The 21,878-nt window shown below is 45.7% G+C and overlaps 2 protein-coding genes and 1 long non-coding RNA gene across 5 annotated transcripts; 1 reads left to right on the top strand and 2 right to left on the bottom strand.

The window, feature by feature from the left end:
- Positions 1-162: 162 nt before the first annotated feature.
- Positions 163-13,427, bottom strand: LOC143484044 (ETS-related transcription factor Elf-1-like). Of its 3 annotated transcripts, none has more exons than XM_076982487.1 (8): positions 13,293-13,427; positions 5,850-6,158; positions 5,372-5,531; positions 4,258-4,368; positions 3,905-4,030; positions 3,734-3,808; positions 3,411-3,603; positions 163-3,283 (listed from the first exon to the last, which is right to left on the bottom strand). In XM_076982487.1, exons 2-8 carry the CDS (start codon positions 5,919-5,921, stop codon positions 2,203-2,205), a joined length of 1,818 nt encoding a protein of 605 aa, XP_076838602.1. In that variant the 5' UTR covers positions 5,922-6,158; positions 13,293-13,427; the 3' UTR covers positions 163-2,202. The 3 variants fall into 3 exon arrangements, with proteins under 3 accessions (XP_076838602.1, XP_076838601.1, XP_076838603.1); XM_076982486.1 differs by lacking the exon at positions 13,293-13,427 and adding an exon at positions 10,245-10,399; XM_076982488.1 differs by lacking the exons at positions 5,372-5,531; positions 5,850-6,158; positions 13,293-13,427 and adding an exon at positions 4,786-5,336.
- LOC143484045 (uncharacterized) lies at positions 6,043-8,374 on the top strand. The gene is made up of 2 exons (XR_013122531.1): positions 6,043-6,180; positions 7,545-8,374. It is a non-coding gene; the product is annotated as an uncharacterized LOC143484045 (long non-coding RNA).
- A 1,093-nt stretch (positions 13,428-14,520) lies between the features above and the next one.
- LOC143484520 (endothelin receptor type B-like) lies at positions 14,521-18,954 on the bottom strand. Its single transcript, XM_076983295.1, has 7 exons — positions 18,089-18,954; positions 17,673-17,785; positions 17,210-17,414; positions 16,549-16,698; positions 16,234-16,367; positions 16,003-16,111; positions 14,521-15,722 (listed from the first exon to the last, which is right to left on the bottom strand). The coding sequence occupies exons 1-7, from the start codon at positions 18,458-18,460 to the stop codon at positions 15,603-15,605; spliced, it is 1,203 nt and encodes a 400-aa protein (XP_076839410.1). The 5' UTR covers positions 18,461-18,954; the 3' UTR covers positions 14,521-15,602.
- Between the last annotated feature and the right edge of the window lie 2,924 nt (positions 18,955-21,878).

Raw genomic sequence — 21,878 nt, forward strand, 5'->3', positions numbered from 1 at the left:
AAAAGAAAAACTTGGCCATTTATAACGTTTGGTGTATATAAACCAATCAAATAAAACTACTAAATGATTGCCCTGAAATGTTAATTGTTGTTTAAAATGTGCCCGTTAGTAAGGTGACTAAATCTCAGGTGTCATGCCACAGTGAAAACTACAGTCTCTGCATTCGCTGAAGATTAATATTTTATTTCATTTCATAAATACAAGTTGTATAAATTTGTCTACTTGACAACCGTTTGGGGAGTATAAAATGGATAGGAAAATCAAACACAGTGATATAAAAAAGCTACTCAATAATTTCAGCAAAAGTTCCATGACGTCAGCAATAGGTTCAGATAAAAAAAAACTTGACATTAATCAAATATTAATGAAAAATAAGACAGCTATTTTCAAGGATATAGTCATTGCAGACATTTAAAATTATGGCTTATTCATACGCATTGTACACGCTCTTTCAATTAATATATTATGAGAAGTGATGTGAGCCACAAAATGAAAGTAAAACCATAAACACACATCACATTCAACCAGTACAGTTGGCAGAGCTATATCATGTAACACAGGATGAAATCAAGAGCCAAACCAGGTGTCCCTATTCTCTCTGAGGTTCATGTAATAGCTCGCTATGCCTAGAATCAACAAATGCACTTCATTGAGTATTTTTTGTTTTTAAATACACAGCTCGTTTAAGAAGGTAAGTGTAGAATCACTATGGATTGCACAGTCAGCATGAAAACTAAGCTAAGTAGTCAGATGTCTAAAATGAAAGGAAATATATAGATACTCCACAGTGTTATTTACCTTAGGTCTAACATTTTGAACTGTGAAGATGATGACGTGAACAGAGACAAAGGCTATGGTAAACAATGCTGAAATATGCCCAGCAAAAACCTTGGGTTAAAAAGGTACAAAAGTCACATTTGTTCCTCATGCATCCAATGTTTCTGATTTTGTCCAATATGGCGAAACTTTATTTTCAAATTCTAATATCGGCCACATTTATGGAAACCATATCAGACCGCATCCTGCGTCTAACTAAAGGTGTCCCAGTAAGACGGTAACCCAACAGACCCCATAAGCCATGGGTGATATAAATGAATCATCATCCAGTAAGATTTATCTGAAGATGGCAGACAAAAGGGATCATTTGAACCCAACTTAGAAGAAGCAGTGTATTGTTAACTTTTTCTTAGCCTGTTCTAATACATACTAGACAGTGAAATATGAAATGACTGGTAGATCTGGCAGGACCTGAATGTTTGATGCCTATTGGTCAGGTATATATATGAAAACACACACACAAAAAAAAAACAAATCACAAAACAACAAAATACACCCCCCCCCCCCAAAAAAAAAAAACAAAAACAAAAATTCCATCTAGGCATAATTGATAAAAGCAATATGATCAGCAGAGCATTACCAAATTTAAAACAGAAAATCTCCTAGTAACAACATTTATTTGGTCATCAAAAATACAGCATCCCTTATTAATATGCATAGATATGTTAGATATTTGGTCCAGGTAAGACTAGGGTCTCTTTAACGAATGGTGTTTGTAACAATGTGTGTATATGATTGTAATCATATGATGTAATCGCAATATGATTGTGCTGCCTTAAGAAATTCACCAAGACGGCACGCGTGACATTCAGCATCACTAATATGGACTAAAGAAGAAAACAAAAGAGCAGTAATTTCATGTTTTAGTAATGAGGTTGATAGCAAAATCACACGTCCCAACAAACAACCTTTCTGTGCAGCTGAGGTCTCTAAGTCCTTCCTATCTCTCTTGTGGATCACGTACAGTAGCTGCAGTTAGCTTTAACGGCTAAACAGGAATATTATAATCCATTTGTGATAAATCACTCTAGAGAGATTGGCCTTCCATTTCATGGCGACATTACCGACACATTATCAGTTGTGTCAGAGCACAACCCTGAGGCATAACATTGCAGTATGATGCATTAGGGCACTTAAGTGAGGAAAGTTTCAAGTTTAGAAATAAACTAAATCTGCATAAGGATCCTATGCCCACCTAAAATAAGTCATAGCATAGTAGCAAGGCAAAGTGGTGCAAACAAATGTCAAGAAAAGGAAAAGGAGTGCCAGAGTTCCAGTGCATGTGCAAGTCCCAAGGGAACATGGGGGGGGGTAAGGCTTTACGGTGCTGGACAAAGGATGGTGCGTTACAGATCCAGCCTGAGATTATCCTGAAGATTCTGGAGTCCCGTTGTTGGAAGTGTAACCCACCCAAGAGTCGTTAATGATGACAACACTTAGGGGCTCCATCTTCATCTCAGGGGGTCCCTTCATCTCCACATCTGCACTCTGCTGCACACACTGAGAGCTGCTGAGAGTTCCGCCGAGTTCTCTGGGCTCGGCCTGACCTGAGATCAGTTTCGGTTCGGTCGCGGTGACCACGGAATGGATAACGGTTCCGGAAGGCTGCGAGACGAGCTGATGCTTTCCCTCGACGAACGTCACCACCGAGGCTCCGCCCTCGTCAGTCGACCCCAAGGCAGCCGTCTCGCAATGGGCGGGTCCCTCTTGGCCAGGGTCTGGCAGGGGCTCGTCTAATTCAACGTTCTGCACAACAAGGGTCACCTCGTCCGAGTCGGGAATGGTCTGCATGATGAACTGGGAAGACATCACCGAGCCATCCATTCCTTGGTCACCGGACGCTAACGGGACCAGCTGCAACGTGACGATCTGGGTGGCCTGGCAGTCCTCCTGCCCTTCTCCGTGCTGGCTCTCCATCGCCTCCTGCTGGAGCTCCGCGGGAACCTGCTTCTCCCGGAGGCTCTCCAGCAGCTGGGCGGTGCGGAAGACTGAGCCGTGCTGGCCCGGCTGGATGGACTGGACGCTCTGGAGGCTCCTCAGCATCTCGGCAGAAACGATGGGCAGGTGCTGCTGCTGAATGAGGCCCAAAGGTCGGGCGGCCCTGGTGGTGCCCACCGCCTCCCCGCCATGTGTCGCCACGCCATGCTGGTTCCCATTTGCTGCCCGGCGGCCTTTGGCGTTCAGGGAGGACGCTCTGGTTGTGGGAAATGGTTTCGATTGCGAGGAAGGCGTACGGTTCATGGAGATGAGATCTTTGACAGACCGGCCACTCGAGAAGTCTTCTTCGTCGTCGTCATCCTCTTCATTTTGAATGCTGCAGTCATTACCATTGCTGCCATCAACATCATCATCACCTATGTAAACGATGTTCTTTGGCATTGTTGCAAACTGATACACCAGTCTCTGACCCTCAACTTTATTCAGGATACCACGCTGATAGTAATATCTATTAAAAAGGAAACAAAAGGCCAATTTAAATAAAAGCCTCACTCATGACTGTTAACTAACAAACCTAATAAAGTTTTATCATTGCACCCACTTTTCATTCAAGTGATGAATAACAATAAACCTACCGGAGGGCTCTTCCCATAGTCTCGTAGTTCATGTCTGGTTTGTTTTTATGTTTCCCCCACAACTGTGACACAGCCTTTGAGTCCACAAGCTTGAATATGCCCTTTTCCCGATTGGTCCACTTGATATACCTGGGACAGGCATTCCTGTCCTGCAGCAAAGCAATCAAGAACTCCCAAAGGTACAAAGTATTTCCTGCAGGAATGTAAAACATAGCATCCTATTAAGGGATGACCAATACTGACACATGGTTGTTGATGATGAATCTGAAATGATCCGACACAGGTTTGCATTTCATTCTCTCAAATAAAATAAGAAAACACACCTTTGCTGTCCTTGCTCTTTTTAACAGTGATGTCGGGCATCGGGGAATGCGCTCTGGGTCGTTTGGGTTTTCTACCTGAAAGTCACAAAGCATCAGATTAGCCTAATGACATCTAACACCATAAAAACAGCACTGATCCTGCATCTTTGTATGTCGTCTGTTTCAGATCACCTCTTTTAGGTTTTGGTTTGATTTCTGGTATGACCTTTGGAAGCTGGACCCACTGTGGATGTCCAGTGATACCATCCATCATGACTGGGGTGCCCTCTCCAAGAGGAGACGTCAAAAATATATGAGCTAAGTAGTAGACAGAAAAAAAAGAAATATGAGGATTAACACAAGTAAAAGCTTAAAACATAAGTGTAATTTACAATGCACTACACGATGCTATAATTTTTATATGTATTAACAATTAATTAATTGTGAGGTGTGCTTAAAGACAAGAAACTGCATAATTTGGAGTTGAAGGAGAACTTTAAGGAAACACCTTCTGCAACAGAGAACTTCACAAAGCACCCACTTACAAAAATGTTTGTCATCCTGAGTCAAAGGACACGATGGGTCTATACTCAGCAAGGCTTCGGTGGCTTCAACAGTCTCCATGGTGTCTTCATTACCACTGTGATATCTTTCCACTGCACGGGAAACAAAAAGCATCATCGGCTGTTGGCTTCAACTGGTAGAAAACACCAGCCATTACTAATCTAGGGCTCACAAAGTGAATTCCAATACAGCCAACAAAAACGTTTATCACTCCTGAAAACATGGAAGATCTCGCAAAGTTAACTTAGCTACCGACGTTAGCATGTCAGCTATGAAGCTAATAGTTCTCGGCGCACTTTGCTACACATCAAAACGCGGCGTATTCGCACAAATATTAATATTTTAAGGTATATCCCGCTAACGACGTAGCGAATGCACTTCATTTGTCTATATTCGGTTAGAATTACACTGTAGAATTACACTGTAGTTTACAATCATGCAAAACACACACTTCAGCTAACGTTAGCAAACCGCCACAAAAGTGTCTGTTGTATGCGAGAAAAACCTACTTCCGAAAACACGACAGTGTTTAAATGTGCGGAAGGTCCTGTGTTTGGATGGAGGCTGGACGTGTACTTTAAACCCGGTTAAGTGTTTACATTCTGACACCTCCGACTACACAGATCTGCGCTCCTCACTTCCTTTACAACAACGACGTCAATGTTGTGCTGCGAGCTTCTTCCTGGACGGAGGGACACGTGAGGACCTGGACAAGGAGCTCTGTTGGGTCTGACCCACAAATAATCACACTAAGATAGATAGGGACTTCATTTTCAGCTGGGTCTTTGTCGTGGTATGTGTTACACTTCAAACGAAGGCGTGAAGTTAACGTGGAAAACGTTGATTGCAGTGGAATGTGCAAATTATGGACGTTTTCGAGATGACTGCAGACACTGCAATGACCTACACCTGGCACAAAGAGCATAGCTGAAAACATAAAGCGACTTGTGCATGCCAGAGCGTGACCTAGTTATAGTGGTTCCACGTGCGCACACACTCGAGCTGCCCCCGAGACTGGGCCTCCAGTGTCACCCAGGCTGGTAAACCCGAAACACCGGGACGCCCGTGGAAAGACGAGCAAGAACTGTGGTTCACCTGTCAGGTGCGGCATGTCCTCGACGTCCTCTTGCTCCAGACTTGTTCCCAGGTGACCACCTGACAGCGGCTGCTCACAAGTCAGCCCCGAGTAGTTGAGGAGGTGGGTGTGTGGCATTTGCTCCACAATTACCGCTGGAAAAGCTGATGGATCTGCCAACTTCACATAGCACGGGGAGGGGGGGGGGGGGGGGGCTGTAATATTGTGTCTGAAGTGTCAGACTGTTCTCGATATAGCATTGCACGAAAATCACTTTTTTTTTTCCCTTTTCCCCTCTTGGCAACATTAGCTTGTTCCATAAAAGGAGTTGGCTGAGTGATTCAAGGTCACAGTACACCATCATACAGATAATTAACTGAAATGGGCTTTTAACATTCCCACCCCTCCCCAATTATTTACATATTTCAGTCAAACCTGCTTTTAGTAACTTTTCAAAGTACCCAAGCCTCAAAGAGAACCGGCGCGATCACGGCTCACCTGTAAACCGTCGTCGTCGTGCTCGCCGGCGCCCTCCCAAGCGCTCTCGGCCTGCTGCACTGCCGTGGCCATGCTGAACACGTGGGGCAGCCTCTACGCTGTCATCACAGCAGGCCTTCACAGGCCAGAGACCAGTTAGCTACCCTTCCAAAACAGGCCTGCTTCAACTGGCAGCCCTTATGCCCAGGAACGTGCAGTCAGCCTGACGGGCCATGCTAAAATAACCAGGAGAGAAGGGCTCCGCGAGTCTTCGCTTCAGCGCCGGCAGACCGAAGTATCCGACGGCGTGGCAGGTGCAGAGCAGTGGGTCTGTAAAAGAGGAGCACCGCAGGTTAGCACCGCCGCAGAGCCCCGTTACGTAAGCCAGCGAGGAGAGATGGCACTTTTGTTTTCTGTGAGCTCCATCATCGGTTTCTACATACTCCCTCTAACCGTCAGGGAGAAGGCGTGGGGGGGGGGGGGGGGGGGGGGGCGTCCCGCCCGGGCGTTTCGCGTTCGCTTTCCGCTCCCCGTCCGGCCCGCCGCCGTGCTACGTTGGCTGTGCTTCTGTCGCGCTCTGTAAACACCGTGTTCTCGCTCGCTCCATGTCTGCTCTCTCTGGCCTCCCTTATCTCTCTTTGTAGACACACCATGCACGAAACAGGAAGGAAGTGTGTCGTTGACGTCAGGGCAGGCGAGAGTGGGTTGAGGCGGCAGCAGCTGGTGCGGTGGAATGGCCGAGAGGCTGACCAGCAGTCCCAGCAGAGGAGACGTAACCAAACCAGAGGCCCACAGAACATACACCCATCAGCTGGACAGAGCTCAGGGGACACATCACAGAGTAATTCGGGTGTAACTGCATCTACAACTAGATTTCTGCTTCATGTTTTTCTCTTCTCCTCCCCCTCTCTCAGCTCTCCTCCTCCTCGCTTTTTTGATGATCCTTTATCTCGCCAGCCGTTGTATATAAAAGGGTGAGCGTTTCATTCAGGGCCTCGGAGAGTTTGTGCCTGCCACGAATCCAGTGGTTCACTGCATGGACATGTAATCGCTTCTTTGTGGCGCACTCAGCAGTAGTTAAAATAAACAATGTCTATTATGTCAGGCATGGAAAACAACAAAACACATTTAGTCAGTATATTCTCATATAACCAGTATATAAAACACCAAAACAAAAATAGCGTATCACCATAGGAGTTGCATAATAGTTGTTTTTAACGTCATTGCGTACTGTTCAGATGAACCTGCTTAGCGACATGCTACGCATTTTGATTATAAATGACAATATCCACCAAAGGAAACGGGCCTCGTTCATGCTCGATTCATGCGGCAATATCCTCAAAGTTGAGAAACGACACACAAAGGCAACGCAGAAGCTCCAGGGGAGAAGTAGATGGGAGTCGGGTCGGTAAACATCAGCGTTACCTGCAGTAGAGTCAGCGGCTTCAGCAGTAGGTGTGGATGACCAGGGCCTTTAGCTGGCTACGAGGTCGCCATACTGCCTGTGCTCTCTCTGTCGCTGTTTGTATGTTTGCAACTGTCTGGAAAGCCCAGTGAATCAGTAAATGTTTTGGGTTATACCAGAAAAGCCAGTTTGAGCCTACTGAAGTAATACTGTTGTCCTATGAAAATTGCTCTCTCTTTCTCTCTCTCTCTCACACCCATTCCCCCTCCCCCCCATACTTCACCACTCCCTCCTTTGGTGTCATATTACAGGACGTAAGCATGGTGACAGCACCTTGACAACCGGACTACAGTGAGGCACACCTGGACAGCTGCAGGCACCTTGGGCTTCGAGGCATTTCAACTCCCCGGGGTTGCGTTTCTGTCCTTCAGCAGACAGCACACCTGCTTGTGCTCGGCGAGGAAGGTTCACCGCGCTGTAAATATGTATTTCTTGAGTTTGAAAGTTGTGTGATGTCTTCTCTGCGGTGTGTCACCGAGGGAAAATGATCGGTCTTCGCTCGTCCTGTGTCAGGAAATGAAAGAGACAGCAGTGCTTCTCTTGATGGCCAGTTTCGTGTGCTAACCGCTGGTGCAAACCGTTTTGTTGTTGTAAGCGCCGAGTTTTGCCTCCTGAACAACAGCTCTTCAGCAGATTGTTTACATTATCTTCAGTTTTTGTCTTATAACCTGAACTTTGATCAAGTTTAGAGCTTTTAGCTCCAAGTTCTAAACTCATAAATACATAATAGGAAACAAACGTGTACAAAATGCATGTAGAAAAAGGAAAAAAAAGACAAATTCAGCAGTCAAAAAACAAGGCAAGTCAAAAGTGGAGTTATCTGCTCCATGAGTCTGTTGGTAGGACTGAACATCCCCACAACCGTTTCCTCAAGCCACCTAATTCTATAGAATTACTAATTCTGTTGGCAAACATTTTCCCCCTTGATTAGGAACCACATCATGCAACCCCACTCTGCTAACAGGGGAACTGTTTCTTCAAACCATTCTCATTTTCCATTAACAGCATTATGAAAAAGTTCTCTACTTTAATATATCTTAAACATTTCTGCCAAGGTCCGCCAAGAAACAACACTATTTCTTTTTTCTGCCCAAAAATGACATCTGGGATCTGAAGCAGCCGCCTGCTCTGATCTGAATACTAGGGCATGTGCTGTATGCTTCATTTCTCAATTCAGAAAGGCCTCAAAGCAACAGATTTAAACCTTCCAGCAGATCTGGTGTGTGCAGTCTTAGATGTCTTCACAATGTTCACTTCTGCTCATGACCACGAACACCACAGGTCCGGTTTGTCTTTTTTTGTCTCATTCCTTTGCGTCGCACATCTTTGCAGTTCTGGTTCACACAAAGAGCCCCCCCCCCACCTTCCTACACACACACACACACACACACAGGGGCTGCCTGGTGGAACTCGCTGGGGGAGGGGAGCGGAACAGACACATGGGAGGCGGGTCTCAGGGTCGAGGTGCAGTGGAAGCTCACCAGGCCCTGCGTCGAGCGCTCGGAGACACGGCCAGGCAGCCGCGGAACCATTCCCACGACCCGTCGCTCTCGCGTTAACGATTAACCCATCCCGTAGGCGCGGGAGAGCCCAGCAAGGCCCTTACTGCGGCCGTGGTCGAGACGCGTCGCGTGACGAGATAAAACGACATTTGTTGCCGCTGCTTGCCGTCCTGTTTTGGCCCACGATAGCGTTCAAGAAGCTGCATTAAAAGCTTTTGCCCATGTTGACTGCAGCACGCAGGACTTTATGAAGCGGCACGTGATTAAACGGCACCACAGAGACTTTGGCACGTCCATAAGATGACGCCTCCCTTATGCAAATCCCGGCAACAGCGTTTGCAGAAATCTGCCTCCAACATGGTTTTTAGAAGTCTTAAGTCAGTCAGACTCACTGCACAATGCAAACTTCTCCAGCCTATCACAATATGCATTGTTATACAGAGTAACAACACACCCACCCACCCACACACACACAACTCACCCCGCCCACAAACACACCCATCATCCTCCTCTGCATCGCTCCAGTCAGGTCGAACAAACAGGCCAACGGGACAGTACTCTGCTCTCTGCCATCTTTGTGGTCAGCCTGGGCCTATCAGATGAACATCCTGTGCAGGACGTTAAAGCCTGGTGCCTCACTGCCTGCACACAGGCCCATGGCCGCCCAACGCTCTGGTCACTCTGTTATCATCATGTGATGGGGCCCTCCAGGAACTGTGCAGTTAGGCCGCTCATGTTCTCCTCTCCATTGCGGGCGAGTCATTGTGCCAACAAGATGATTTAATTTGGTTTTGTCACTGTGGTATGGGGTTTACAGTCTCGTACATTGTAAACGCCTCTTTACCTCTAGAACTTACAAGAATTCAATTTACCTGCAGGCAAATGACGGCATTAACACCACGCTCGCTTGCACACAGGTAGAGAGCATCGTTTCATTTGATGCAGCTGAAACTACTCCACTCATTTCTGTCTGTATGCTAGGAGTGCCATACAACACCAAGTCACTCACTAACAATTAAACTTGATTATAAGTAATCATCCCAACTGAACATCCTTGACTGTTGAATCCTACCATATAAACCCTGCACCTGTAAGCCTCATTCCTTCGCACGATGAAAGGCCCTTAACAGCATGTCCAGCCCTTTAATCACCATTTTGTTTGCACCTTGCTCTGCTCACACTCGTCACGGCAACAAAAATAAATAAATAAAAGGACCACGGCCGTTCATTAACCGCCGAAGGCTGTTATGGGTTCGGCGTCGGAAAGGGAACTGACAGCCCCGACATGTCTTCCCGTCAACCGCCAACTTTGTGCTACTTTCACTTTCTCCTCCGCCTGGTCTTCTTGGCCCTGTCACGAGACGCCTCCGTGTAGCCGTGCGTTCGCATTCACACTCGGACGTTTTGTCCCGTGTCCCCGAGCCTGGATCCCTTGAGGCGCTTACATACCTTAAAGCTTGTGGCCACAGATCTCGTCTCCCATCCCCCCCCGGTTGGTGGTGTTCTGCTGAGACGGGTAATGGCTGTTTGTGTTGTAAGGTGAGTTCCTCCTTCTGTTCCTCTCCAGGCTGGCTGGGTGGGAGGGCTTTTGTTGTGGAGGCCACACCCACTTCTGCTTTCAGCCTACCATTGAAACAGACAGGCTAGGGCCTGAGCACCTATGGCAACCATGCGCACAGGCCTCACCACAGGGGAACTGAGATAACTCTGCTGCTTGTTAACAGGCAGAACGGTGCAAAGAGCATATTCAAATAGCTTGGTGACATGCCCAGGGGCACCAGAGAGCACGCTCAGTAATCGCCTCTCTGCCGACACCCAGTGGCTGCTTCCGATGCATTATGCATATTTGGAACGCCTGTTTGATTTCCCGCCTTCTGTGAAGGAAAGCTCAGCACCTTGTGGTTAACACTCAGCAGTGACAACACTGGGAAGGGGACGTATCTTCTGTCTGGGCCTGCTGGAAGGGAAACTTGTTGATTGCCCACTGTTACATCTGCTGCCAACGCACTGCCCCCAAGGCTCCTGACGAGATGCCCGCTAGTATCTACGGACATGAGGTGTGCCTGGCTGTACCCGTCCTGGTCTGGGGCTTCCTTCGTTTCTGAGCTGGCCCTCCACTCTCTGCCTTCCCCGTGCCCCCCCCTCACACCTCCTCACACCTCCTCCACTCAGCCTTCCTGTTTTGCTCATGCCTGCTTCTCCGGTCAAATCAAAATGGTTGCCATTCTTCCTCACTGCCAGATGTTCTGCGTGTTCTAGATTGGACAGTCGTTTTCTCGAGAGCCGTGAGGACTAGCTGAACGGGGCCCGAGAGAAAGAGATTAAAAATCTTCATTTTGTGAACTTCAATTTAAATTCAAGTGCATTAGTGGGGTTGTTTTTGGGCTTTCACTGTAGTCCTAGGTGGCAGGAGATCAGTAGATCAGACATTTGGCCACATTTGAAGCATACGGTGGTTTTCCATTTTCTTACGTCCACCTGTAAATACTTTAGCCTGGCAGAGTCTGTCATGCTGTTTTCTTTCTGACAGAAAGGGGGTCAGAGTATCAAAGGAGCTGTTTCAATGGAGAACGCCAAACAATGCATTTCTTCACTATTATGTACGAGGGCACACTAAAGGAACAGGGCCAGTTTTATCGCTTGCAATTTCTTTACTAGACCACAGTCCTTATGGCCAACAGTTATACGTAATTCTTTCTATAGGCTATGTAAAAAGTCCTCATTTCACAACTGACACATGACACATTTGTGTTTGTGTAGAGGATTTTATATTTACCGATTGTTAAAGTGTGTACCTGGACCCAGCCCACATCAAATAAAAACTGTTGATTCTAATCTTACTGTAATGAGTTTTGAGCATAAACTGAACCCTGTGTATCCTAATGAAATAGGTACTGCGGTCTGTGTTCTCTGTGTGTAACTGTTAGGAGTGTCATCTCAGCACCTGCTAATATTTATTTGGATTCCACAAAAATATTCAGTTCATTATCAAAAAATATACCTAAGCAAACAATCCATGATGCTTCAATGTCCTGAAGGCATTTTCCTCCCAGACACCTTATATAAGCGGGACTCTTTCCCTGCAGAAAGTCCCACTCCTTCAGTCCTGAGGGAGCGGGGGAGGGGACTCTTCCCCCATTTTTCAACCACTGTAGGCATTAAAGAGACTTTAATGAACTGAAATGAAATGGATATCAAAGCTCTTCCCCTCTCCCCAAGCCCTTCGCACTCGGCAGAGATGAATAAAAAAAAAAAAACGGAAAAGTGAAGCGAATTGGAGCGAACGTGCGACACAGAGCAGCCGCCCCAATTTAAAACGGCAATAATAAACCCATCTATTCTTCCAGGCTGTGCTTTAAAACATTTATTTCAGCTGCTGATTTTGAAACGGGACCATAAGACGAGCGAGCAGCTGTGGCCTACCTATCCAGGCGGGTTTTGTATCTGACAAACTGATGATGAACTGAGGAAGAACACCACGTCTCTTCACCCTCTGTGGGACGAGAGGAGAGGGGGAGTGCAGACCGAGTCTTCCCTGGCCTCCCTTCCCAGCACTGCTCTTTTGATTATTTCAATATTTATTTCCCTTCCAACGAATCTGAGCTACTAAACCCAAAAAGTATGAGTGTGCCTATTTTCACTCCCCTCTCGAAACTTAAGCCATGTGTAAGTTAGTGAACTTCCTCTCGTGGACTGTTGTTCTGAATGATACCGGACGGGTAAGGTGACCTGTGGGAGGAGGGGGCCCAACACATTTCACCACTGAAACTTTTTAATCAGCCCCAGGACATTGCACGATTGGAGAAGGCTCCGCAGAATTATAGACAGGATGTCAAAGAGCATTACAATTATACCAGAGGAAATTGTTTTGACCGGGCCAGGCCTCCGAGGGGCATCTGGTAACGACGGTACATGTTGGGTCTTCGGGTTCTGCATAATCAGCCGTGGTACACAAGTCAGTAACACAAACGGTCCAAAGAGCACAGAGTGCGGGATAATACTGAATCCTAGGCCGCAGCTTTGGACAGCCGGAGATGGTGGGGTGGTGGAGATGGGCTTTGTGGTCACACATGGAGCGGATTTGTCTTAAATGGAGGAGAGCTGTGGGAAGTTTGGAGGTCGCAGATAACAGCCGTCCAAACCCATGAGATTCGGACGCTCGCCCGTATATCCGTACCAACTATTTTTGTGGGGTGTTCTTCGCCGAGAGGCTTAAACCGAGGCGGCAACAGAGGATTTTCACCCACGGAACCGCTTTGAAGCTGAAAGGCACCATGCGGTTTGAATTTTTGACATTTTTGAGTGGCATTTGAGGAAAAAAAGAACTAAAGAGAACCTTTTTAAGAGCATTAGGAGACAGAAATGAACCACATGTATACATACAGTAACAGTCTTTATAATTGCACAACACTATGATCCGTAGTACACATTTGAAAACACTCCTTCACCCAACAAGACAAAATCATGTTTATAAACAGAGACGGCAATCAAACATACCGTAAAAGCACTTTGATGAACCCGCAACCCTTTTGTCGCTGCTGCCACGGCTGACGGCACCCAGGAATGAATCCGATTGGTCGTTCGCGCTTGGGAGGGGGCCGCCCTGATTGGCCAGAGGTCGCAGATCAAAGGAGAGGACAGGTTACGTCAGGTCGCGAGCGTGCTGCCGGCGCGGTCAGTGCTGCCGTTGTTGCTGATTTCACAGCCCTCGAGGGAGTGCGCGCGGGGGCAGGGGCTCACACCCCTGCAGACACAGAAGGGACCTTTCACGACATTAATGCAGCGTGCATGACGATTGCTGAGAGAAAGAGGGACAGCGGGCGTCGTTAGAGGAGGCAGTGTCCTCTCACCGCCTCCGGGTAGTCATGTGACTCGGGCATGAGACGGGGCACTGATATAGCCAATAGTGTGATCGAGGCCGATTGGCTTTAGTACAGCACCACTGTAACATAACATGCTCGGTCACGGCGTGCAGCCCACGAGTCCTCTGTGTGTATTCCGGTCGTAACCCAGTTTGTACTATTCAGCGCGAGTTATCTTTATTAGCCATAAACAAGGGGGAGGTTGAAAGCTCCAGTTCAAAGCTCATAAATCAAAAGCAACAGTGACTCCAATATGCTCCCCGAAGCAGCTTTATAGAGTCAGATAGCTAACCCACAAAAATGCATTACCCAGAGTGCAGTTCATGCAAGTAATATGAGCTAAATGGGTTTGGGACTGACTCTGGGTGATTCGGTGGGCTCTGACAGCCTTAAACCACCTCGCACCGATTCTTCTCGTTCTGCTTATTTGTCCAAATGGAATTTAAGATGTAAGATATAACACTGCTACCTGAGATCTGATTGATCAAGGTGTTGACTCACCTCTTCTCTAGCGCCTACGGGCGTGCTTCTGATTCATTTACTCTATTACTCATTGCTGGTGTTAAGTTGTAAAATCATTGTCATGTTGATGTTTCCCCTAACTGTTGAACCTTTACTGTCTGTGTATTCAGTTGTGCTGTGTACTGATGATTGTAAGCGTATTTGACATTTAGAGAAGAGATTTGTAAGTAAAGTATTATTATTCAAATGTGATCAAGTTGTTCCACATTCGGATTAACACCAAATCAAATGCATAAAACACAGAAAGGAAACTGTTCCTTTTATGTTCTGTATTAGCAAAAATATCAAACAAATATATAAAACATGGTATGTATTATATATAAACACAAGAAGGGCTTTCTGGAACCCCAGAGTAGGCGTGTAATAAACAAAATGGAATAGGAATAGCACCATATGCTGCTCAACTCAACGTGTTCTGAAAATCAGTCATAGAAAGTAAATGACACTGGTGCACAGGCACCTGCCAACCTGATAAAACTGTCCAGTTCTCAACGCAGATTGAAACACATTTTTGCATGCTTCTTATAATACATATTAAGGGCTTAAAACGATAAAAACTAAAAAACAAAACATCTACATTTAGAGTACTATAAGATACAGTATATTGCTCAGTTCACATCACAGGCATTCCCCTTACCTGGACGTTTGCTTTGCCACAGCTCAACACTCAAAGAAGTTCTGACCCTGTACAAATCATTTTATAGCCACTCAGGCAAAATACATTCTAATTTGCTGGGACATTATATAAATGTAAATAGTAATATGTAGTTAGAAAGGAGATTAATGATTAAGCCCCCAGAATAAACTCAAGAATCATCTTTGGATAAGCAGTTTCAGAACACACCAGACATTGTAGTGATTTCCCAAAAGCAGGCACTTCTTCAGGGCTTTTAAGGGCAGATGTGAAACGTTTAACATAATCGCACCATTACATTCGGGTCTTTGAGCTTTATACGGACCAAAAAGCATAATGCACACAAAAGCATTCAGTTATGACTTCCACAATACAATAAGGGCTCTCACTCCCCGCAGCTGAAAAAAAAGAATAGGTGGAAAAGAATTCACCTAGTGAGCCAAAAGAATATACAAGTCCAAATTTGTCCATGTAAATTCACAGGGACATGAAGCAATGACATTTGCACCAATGGAATAAAGGTTCATTCAGTGGACAATGCAAGACGGAACTCTAAAGCACGAGTGATTTAATTCGCAATTTGGACCAATCATCTACGTGCTCCATCGTAACCCTGCCAGACTAGCCAGACTCCTCTGTAGCGCAACAGGAGGAAAGACGCCGCTCCAACGTCACCGCACAATTCACCGTGCGCTCGCTGCGTTTGCTGATCTTGAATCAGTTGCCTGTTTTAAAGTCCGAACTGCGGAACCTAGGCTCGGCTGGGCCGCGCTGTTCCCAGGTCGGCGCTCACGTGGACGTGTGCTTGTTTGTGAGTCGGCTACTGCTCTGATCCTTTAGCTTCAGGCAGGATCGCTTCTCGTCTGTAGCCAACACCTCCGGCGGCGGGCGCCAGCAGGCGAGGCAAGACTGGACAGGGAGGCCAGAGAGGGCGGAAAGATCGACACGTCAGATCAGACTCGGGAGGCTACGGGATACCACAATGCAATGTGCAGAGCTCACTGTTTTGGGACACACCAAACTGAGATTAAGCTTCATACAGCAGGCTGAATTTGTTCTGATGTTAACCGGATTTTGCTTGAAAACGATACGGTTTTATCTCCAATGATAATTCAGATAGCTCCCACGTCCTCACTTTCTGTACTTAAGACAAACGGACACTTAAGACAAATGTCACCCTTCTTCTTACCTGGAAACAGCTCTTGTAGCGCTTGCTGACCATATATAGAGCTATCGGGTTGATGCAGGAGTTCACTGACGCCATAATGATCCCAATATAGTCGAGGATCAGGAAGAGACTGTATGGTAACACAGCAAAGCATGTATAGTTACACTCTCCTCACGTTAGCGGTGTGTGCGGCCTTGTTTGCGACCGTACGCCTCAACGCGGGGCGGCGGGCGTTCGTTGCGCATGTCTTACCTCAGGAGCTCGCAGCGGTTGGGGTCTTTCTCGTCATAAATCTTCTTCCTGAGGATACGACTCAGGTGTAGGGGCAGCCAGCACAGGGCGAACACCAGCACCAGGCAGAAGACCGTCTTGGCCACCTCACGCCTCTGCGGAGAACAGCACAGGCTGGGTGGATGTCCTCGCCCCAGGGCTTCACAGCCAGGGGCTGCTTGAACCAAATCTCAAGCTTGAGATCAGATAAACAGCATGAACCGTCATGACGTTTGCTCGAGTTTGGTTAGATACGAATTCGATTTGAATCGAGCTTTGGTCAACAGTTTGGTCAACCTGTTTCAAGTGGTCGCTCAGAGCCATCTTCGCCCCGTTGTTTTTTCTCAGCATTTCACATGTCATGAGGGAGTAGAAGATGGTGGTGCAGGCCAGCGGCATGCAAAAGTAAAAGCAGAACAACCACCAGTCCTTCGCCACCTTATAAAACTGATGAAATACAAACACGACATATTAAAGGGGCATTCATGCAATATTACATTAACTACAGAATTACATTATGGTGGAGCACAACAGCATAATTAAAGGAGTTTTTCACTTATGGAAGCAACGGACAAGCATGTAGCTCTGATATGAGCATCCCATTGAACTGGACTTTACACTGTGGGGACTGCTTGGACCCATTTTGATTTCAGTGTGCAAAACGCATTTACATGTGGCCCTGTCAATTTTTGAGGTAACCCAGATTATCGGCTGACCTCTGACCTCTCATCAGCATCAATCTTCTGCTCAACATTGGACATCTGACTAACATTGGATCTCTGATCAGCATTAAATCTCTGATCAACATCTGACCTCTGATCAGCATTAAATCTCTGATTGACATCTGACCTCTGATCAGCAATAAATCTCTGATTGACATCTGACCTCTGATCAGCATTAAAATCTCTGATCGACATCTGACCTCTGATCAACATCTGTTCGCTAAGCACGCGTTCACCTGCATGAAGGGGCTGTTTTGCACTGGAAGCAGCAGGCAGACCCTCAGGTGGTCGCCTTTGTAGTCCATGGTGATCATGTCAAAGGCAATGGCCTCCGGCACCGCCAGAGTGACAGACAGCACCCAGATGAGGACGATCTCCACGGCCGTGCACCTGGACACGCCCATCCCTTTGATCCGACTCCAGGACGCCACGGCCCGGTACCTCGGGAGAGGAGACAGGAGTGCTGGTGTGAGCATCTTCAGTTAGCCTTCGCTTCCTGAAGGCTTCAGACGAAGCGGTTCAGCTTACACTACGTGTTTGGTGTATTGCTGGCCACAGAAGCGATCAGTGACTATAATCCATGAATCCTAAAACAGGATCAGTGTTATAGCAAGTCGGACATGCCCAGTGCTAACCCGCCAGTGATATAACATGCTCACAGCGGAAAGAAATATTGAATAGTAGGTTAATAAGTCATACCTGTCTATACTTAATGCACATAAGCTTAGCACTGTGATACCAACTGATGCCTTCTGAACAAAAGGCACCAGTTTACAGAGTCCAACACCAAAGGGCCAGTGTTCAGCCAGAAGCTGAAAGAGACAATTGGTGCTGTGTGAACCATAAGATATAAAAATCAGATTTTTAAAAGTGATTTTTAAAATGGTATAAACTAATACTGCGCCTAGACTACGGCCTCAGTCTACACGGGCAAAATATGTTGTACAAAGATAAATGAAGAGAAGGTCAGTAGGTGTTTAGATTCAGATTTTACAATCATTAAAACAATGAATGAAAACATAAATGAACAAATGAAACTAATTTATATTACATTTTTATAATCCTATATGCAAAATTAACAACTTTTATATTTCATCTTTAGTGGTATTACTTACCTTGTACGTACTGACAGGAATATCTATTACAATATGCAGCAGGTCTCCGAGCGCGAGACTCGCAATAAGGAGGTTGGGCCCGTTCCTCATGCACTTGTTGTTATAAATGATCCTCAGCAGAGTCGAGTTTCCAATAATCCCGATGACAAACACGAAGCACGAAACTACCGTGTTGATGTACTTGAAGGTATCTATGATCTCTGTGGGTCTTTTACACATAGGCGGGGGCTCCCTTGGTCGTCGTGCCACGGAGACGTTATATGTCGTTATGTGAGGCTCCATCTGACTGGTGTCATTGATTTGAGCGCAGGCTAAGATAAATTGTCCCACCAAGCAAGCGAAGAAACAACTTAAAACTTTGACTGTCGTCATTTTTTGTTCAATTACAGTATTGAATGTTAATTGTAATTAGTTAGCAATTGTTATAATCATGCAATGTCCTTTTTGATATAACCTAGATGAAAACCCATTGAACTGTTTCTTTCTACCGCTTACTAAAGGTTGTTAGTTGTTCCTTGTCTGCAGCAAAATAAAATTATGCAAACGTGAACCTCCAGCGAGATCAGAGAAAACGTATGATCCTGTGAGATTAAATTAATCCCTTGTCGCTTACTGACAGGTAAATTGTTCCTCTGAAAGTTGGTCACACTTCCAATCGACTTCATAGGAAAATGAGTTTTGACAGACTAACGCATTCCGTATCCCCAGGCGTCCGTGGAGATAAACCTGAGCGCTGTAAATAAGCCCAGTATAATGGTAAACCGTTCTTACTTCTCGCACTGTTCCTTCAAGAAGACAAGACTTGTTACCGACCCCGCCTACCAACTCGGACAGATATTCGAGGTAGGCTACACCCAACATGACTGACCGCGCCGTGGCTGCTGAGCAAACGAGCAGCAGATTAAATCTTGACAGCCTTCTTGTGATTAAAAGGTTAATATCAGTTCTGCAATGTTTTGCTGATCTCATTTGGATAATGCCTCTGGGATGCCAACCACTTTGAACTTCTATCATGGAAACCTGCAAAAGTAATAGTAGCTTAGTGCGTTGTGTTCCAATAAAATGTCGTGTTTACTGCGCAGCAGACAATAATACGTATATATCACTTCATATAAAGAATATTACAGTGTTGAACTAATGAAATACATATAAAATAACTTTTAAACTCCAGTTGCATCGGCAAATTTAAATTAGTTTGAAATACACAAATAATTAAATCAAATAACTGTAGCCTACAATTGGAAAATGGTCTTTCCTTAAAAATTCCTCATGAAAAGATCTAAGAGGAATGATAACGACCACCGTGACGTTCCTGAACTTTTGATATGCATCTTGATGTGCCCGTTAAGAGAGGAAGACAAATGTATTTGTATAGCATTTAAAATCAAGCACTACAAAGTGCTTTAGTGTAATTTTGTAGAAGCAAGTAGAAAATGAAAAAATGTAATAAAATAATAAAATAGTAGCAAAGGTTCTGAAGTAAAATGAAACATTTAATTAAAATGAACTATAAATGAATTACAGCTTAATTAACAGTTAATCTGAACAGACAGGTCTCAACTCTTTGATATCCCCAGATCATCAAGAGGCATCAGGTCACTAACAGAAACAAGAACAACAAAAGGCAAACAGAGGGTCAAAATTTAGCAGAAAATGAAATTGTTAAACAAAAGGTGAATGAGAGACTGAAGAGTCTTGAGTTTGTACTCTTCTGAGAGTCGTGATCAGGCTGGAGAAGGTCAGCGTGAAGCACTGACTGGATGAGCCTGTGTGTAATGGGGCTGAGGGTGTGTGACAATTAATCAATGGGTGATTGTGACCGTGGAAGTGGACGCATGTTGTGATTGGTGGAGTGACTTGTGATTGATGGGCTAGAGGTGTCTGATAGGCTAGAGAAGAGTGTGTGTGTGTGTGTGTGTGTGTGTGTGTGTGTGTGTGTGTGTGGGCTGGAGTGGGACAGTGGGAACATACCTAATAATGAACAATCAGGCAAAACCAGGCAGTCGGGCGTTTGAAGGTGAAATATTCCTAGTGCAGGATTACAGCTGAAACACACATCCATCGGAGCCTTTAGAGCCACCAGGATCATCTCCACCTGCTGCTCAACTGCTGGACTACTCAAATAAGGTTCCTCTAATCTGGTCTCCTTTCAAAACATTCCTCCATAAGCCCAGGCTCTGCCAGCAGGTTCCTCAGATCTCAGTAGTTGGCCTGAAACAGGCCTGCGTTTGGAGAGAGATCTCTTCCTGGTGCGCTACATCAAACGGGCCAATGCCAATGAATTCAGAGTTATGCAGCAAATTCTAGGCTCTATTTCCTGCTTCTTTTGCTGTGCCAGCAGCAGAAAATATACATATGCATATACATATACATATAAATATACATATACATAGACATATACATATACGTATACAAAAACATATGCGTATACATATACCATTGTCTGCCAATGAGAATAAAAGACCTATAGAACCCGGTGAGTGTCTTTGTGTTTATGGCCCCGTGTATTTCTGGATTGTGTATAGAAGAGAATCACCTTGTTTTTGGAATTTTTTAGGTCAACATATGTAAACATGCATATTAGCAAGATAGTGATGTGACTGGGAGTGGGGTGGTGATGGAGAGCTGGCTCGGTGTGTGTGTGTGTGTGTGTGTGTGTGTGTGTGTGTGTGTGTGTGTGTGTGTGTGTGTGAGGGGGTGTCTCCCTCTGGATGGGTGCTGCCTGAGCCATGACAATTTAACGAAGATTTCAACGAAGATGGCACATGTGACGTGTGCCATATGATGCTGAAGAGTGCAATGGTATAACATCAGAAATCTCTAACCCTGCATGTTTTTGCTCCCTGGTTGATGATGAGGTTGCTAAGGAACCGTTCTCTCCAGAGCGTTCGGTGATGCTCTGATAATCTACAGCCAAAGCACAAGGTATGATGTCATCCAAGTATCCAAGCCCTATTATTATTCGTTATCCATAACATTCGTCACCAAAACATCAGCCAATCAAAGGACTGAATTGCTGAGTGTTTTCTCCCTCTGTAGCCCTCTCCCAGGACCCGTCCAATAAAGCTGCAAACAGTATCCCTGATGCGCAAAGCTCATTCTGAGGGCAGGTTATCAGCTCTGAACATCAGGAGATGGCCAGAGAGAAATACAGAGGCTCAGTGTGTGATGATGGGTGGCTTGGGCAGATTTGATTATGGGTGTATGGGATGAAGGAGGCCATCCATCCCTTTAATTCACCCTCTTCCAGCACTCCTAACATCTCCATTAGCCCCTCTACTGCCCCGGACTGAACCCAGCAAGTCTCAGAAGGAACTTCCTGCAGACGTGTGAGACGCACGTGAGACTTGCACTTCATGATGGCGAAAGTCCATCATGTTGTTTAATATTTGCAATTTGTCTTGCATTTTGTTCCTGGAGATTGGGCTGTGAGAGATAGTGTGTATTGCAGTTAGTAGCCCAACCAAGGAGCATAGAAGAGAGATGATTGTGTAAGTCTTTACTCACTACCAGTTCAGAGTAAGTCCTACACTTTTAATTTTTCAGTTCATTCAGCTTTTGTTCTTTGATTCAAATGTGGCACTTGATTGGCTCTTCCTATGCTCACAACTAGGGGGTGTTGTCGAGCGTCATCTCGGAGACTATCAGAGCGATTCAGTGGGTGATTGAGATTGCCGTTGGAGTGGAGTGCCAGGGACGGTGCTCTGTGTTCGTCTTGGAGGACTAGGCAACCCAATATCCTGAAGCAGTGCCTTTCTGCAACATCTCAGTCCATAATGCAGCGGAAGAA

The sequence above is a fragment of the Brachyhypopomus gauderio genome, chromosome 20 (assembly GCF_052324685.1).
Source record: "Brachyhypopomus gauderio isolate BG-103 chromosome 20, BGAUD_0.2, whole genome shotgun sequence".
NCBI classification, from domain to species: domain Eukaryota; kingdom Metazoa; phylum Chordata; class Actinopteri; order Gymnotiformes; family Hypopomidae; genus Brachyhypopomus; species Brachyhypopomus gauderio.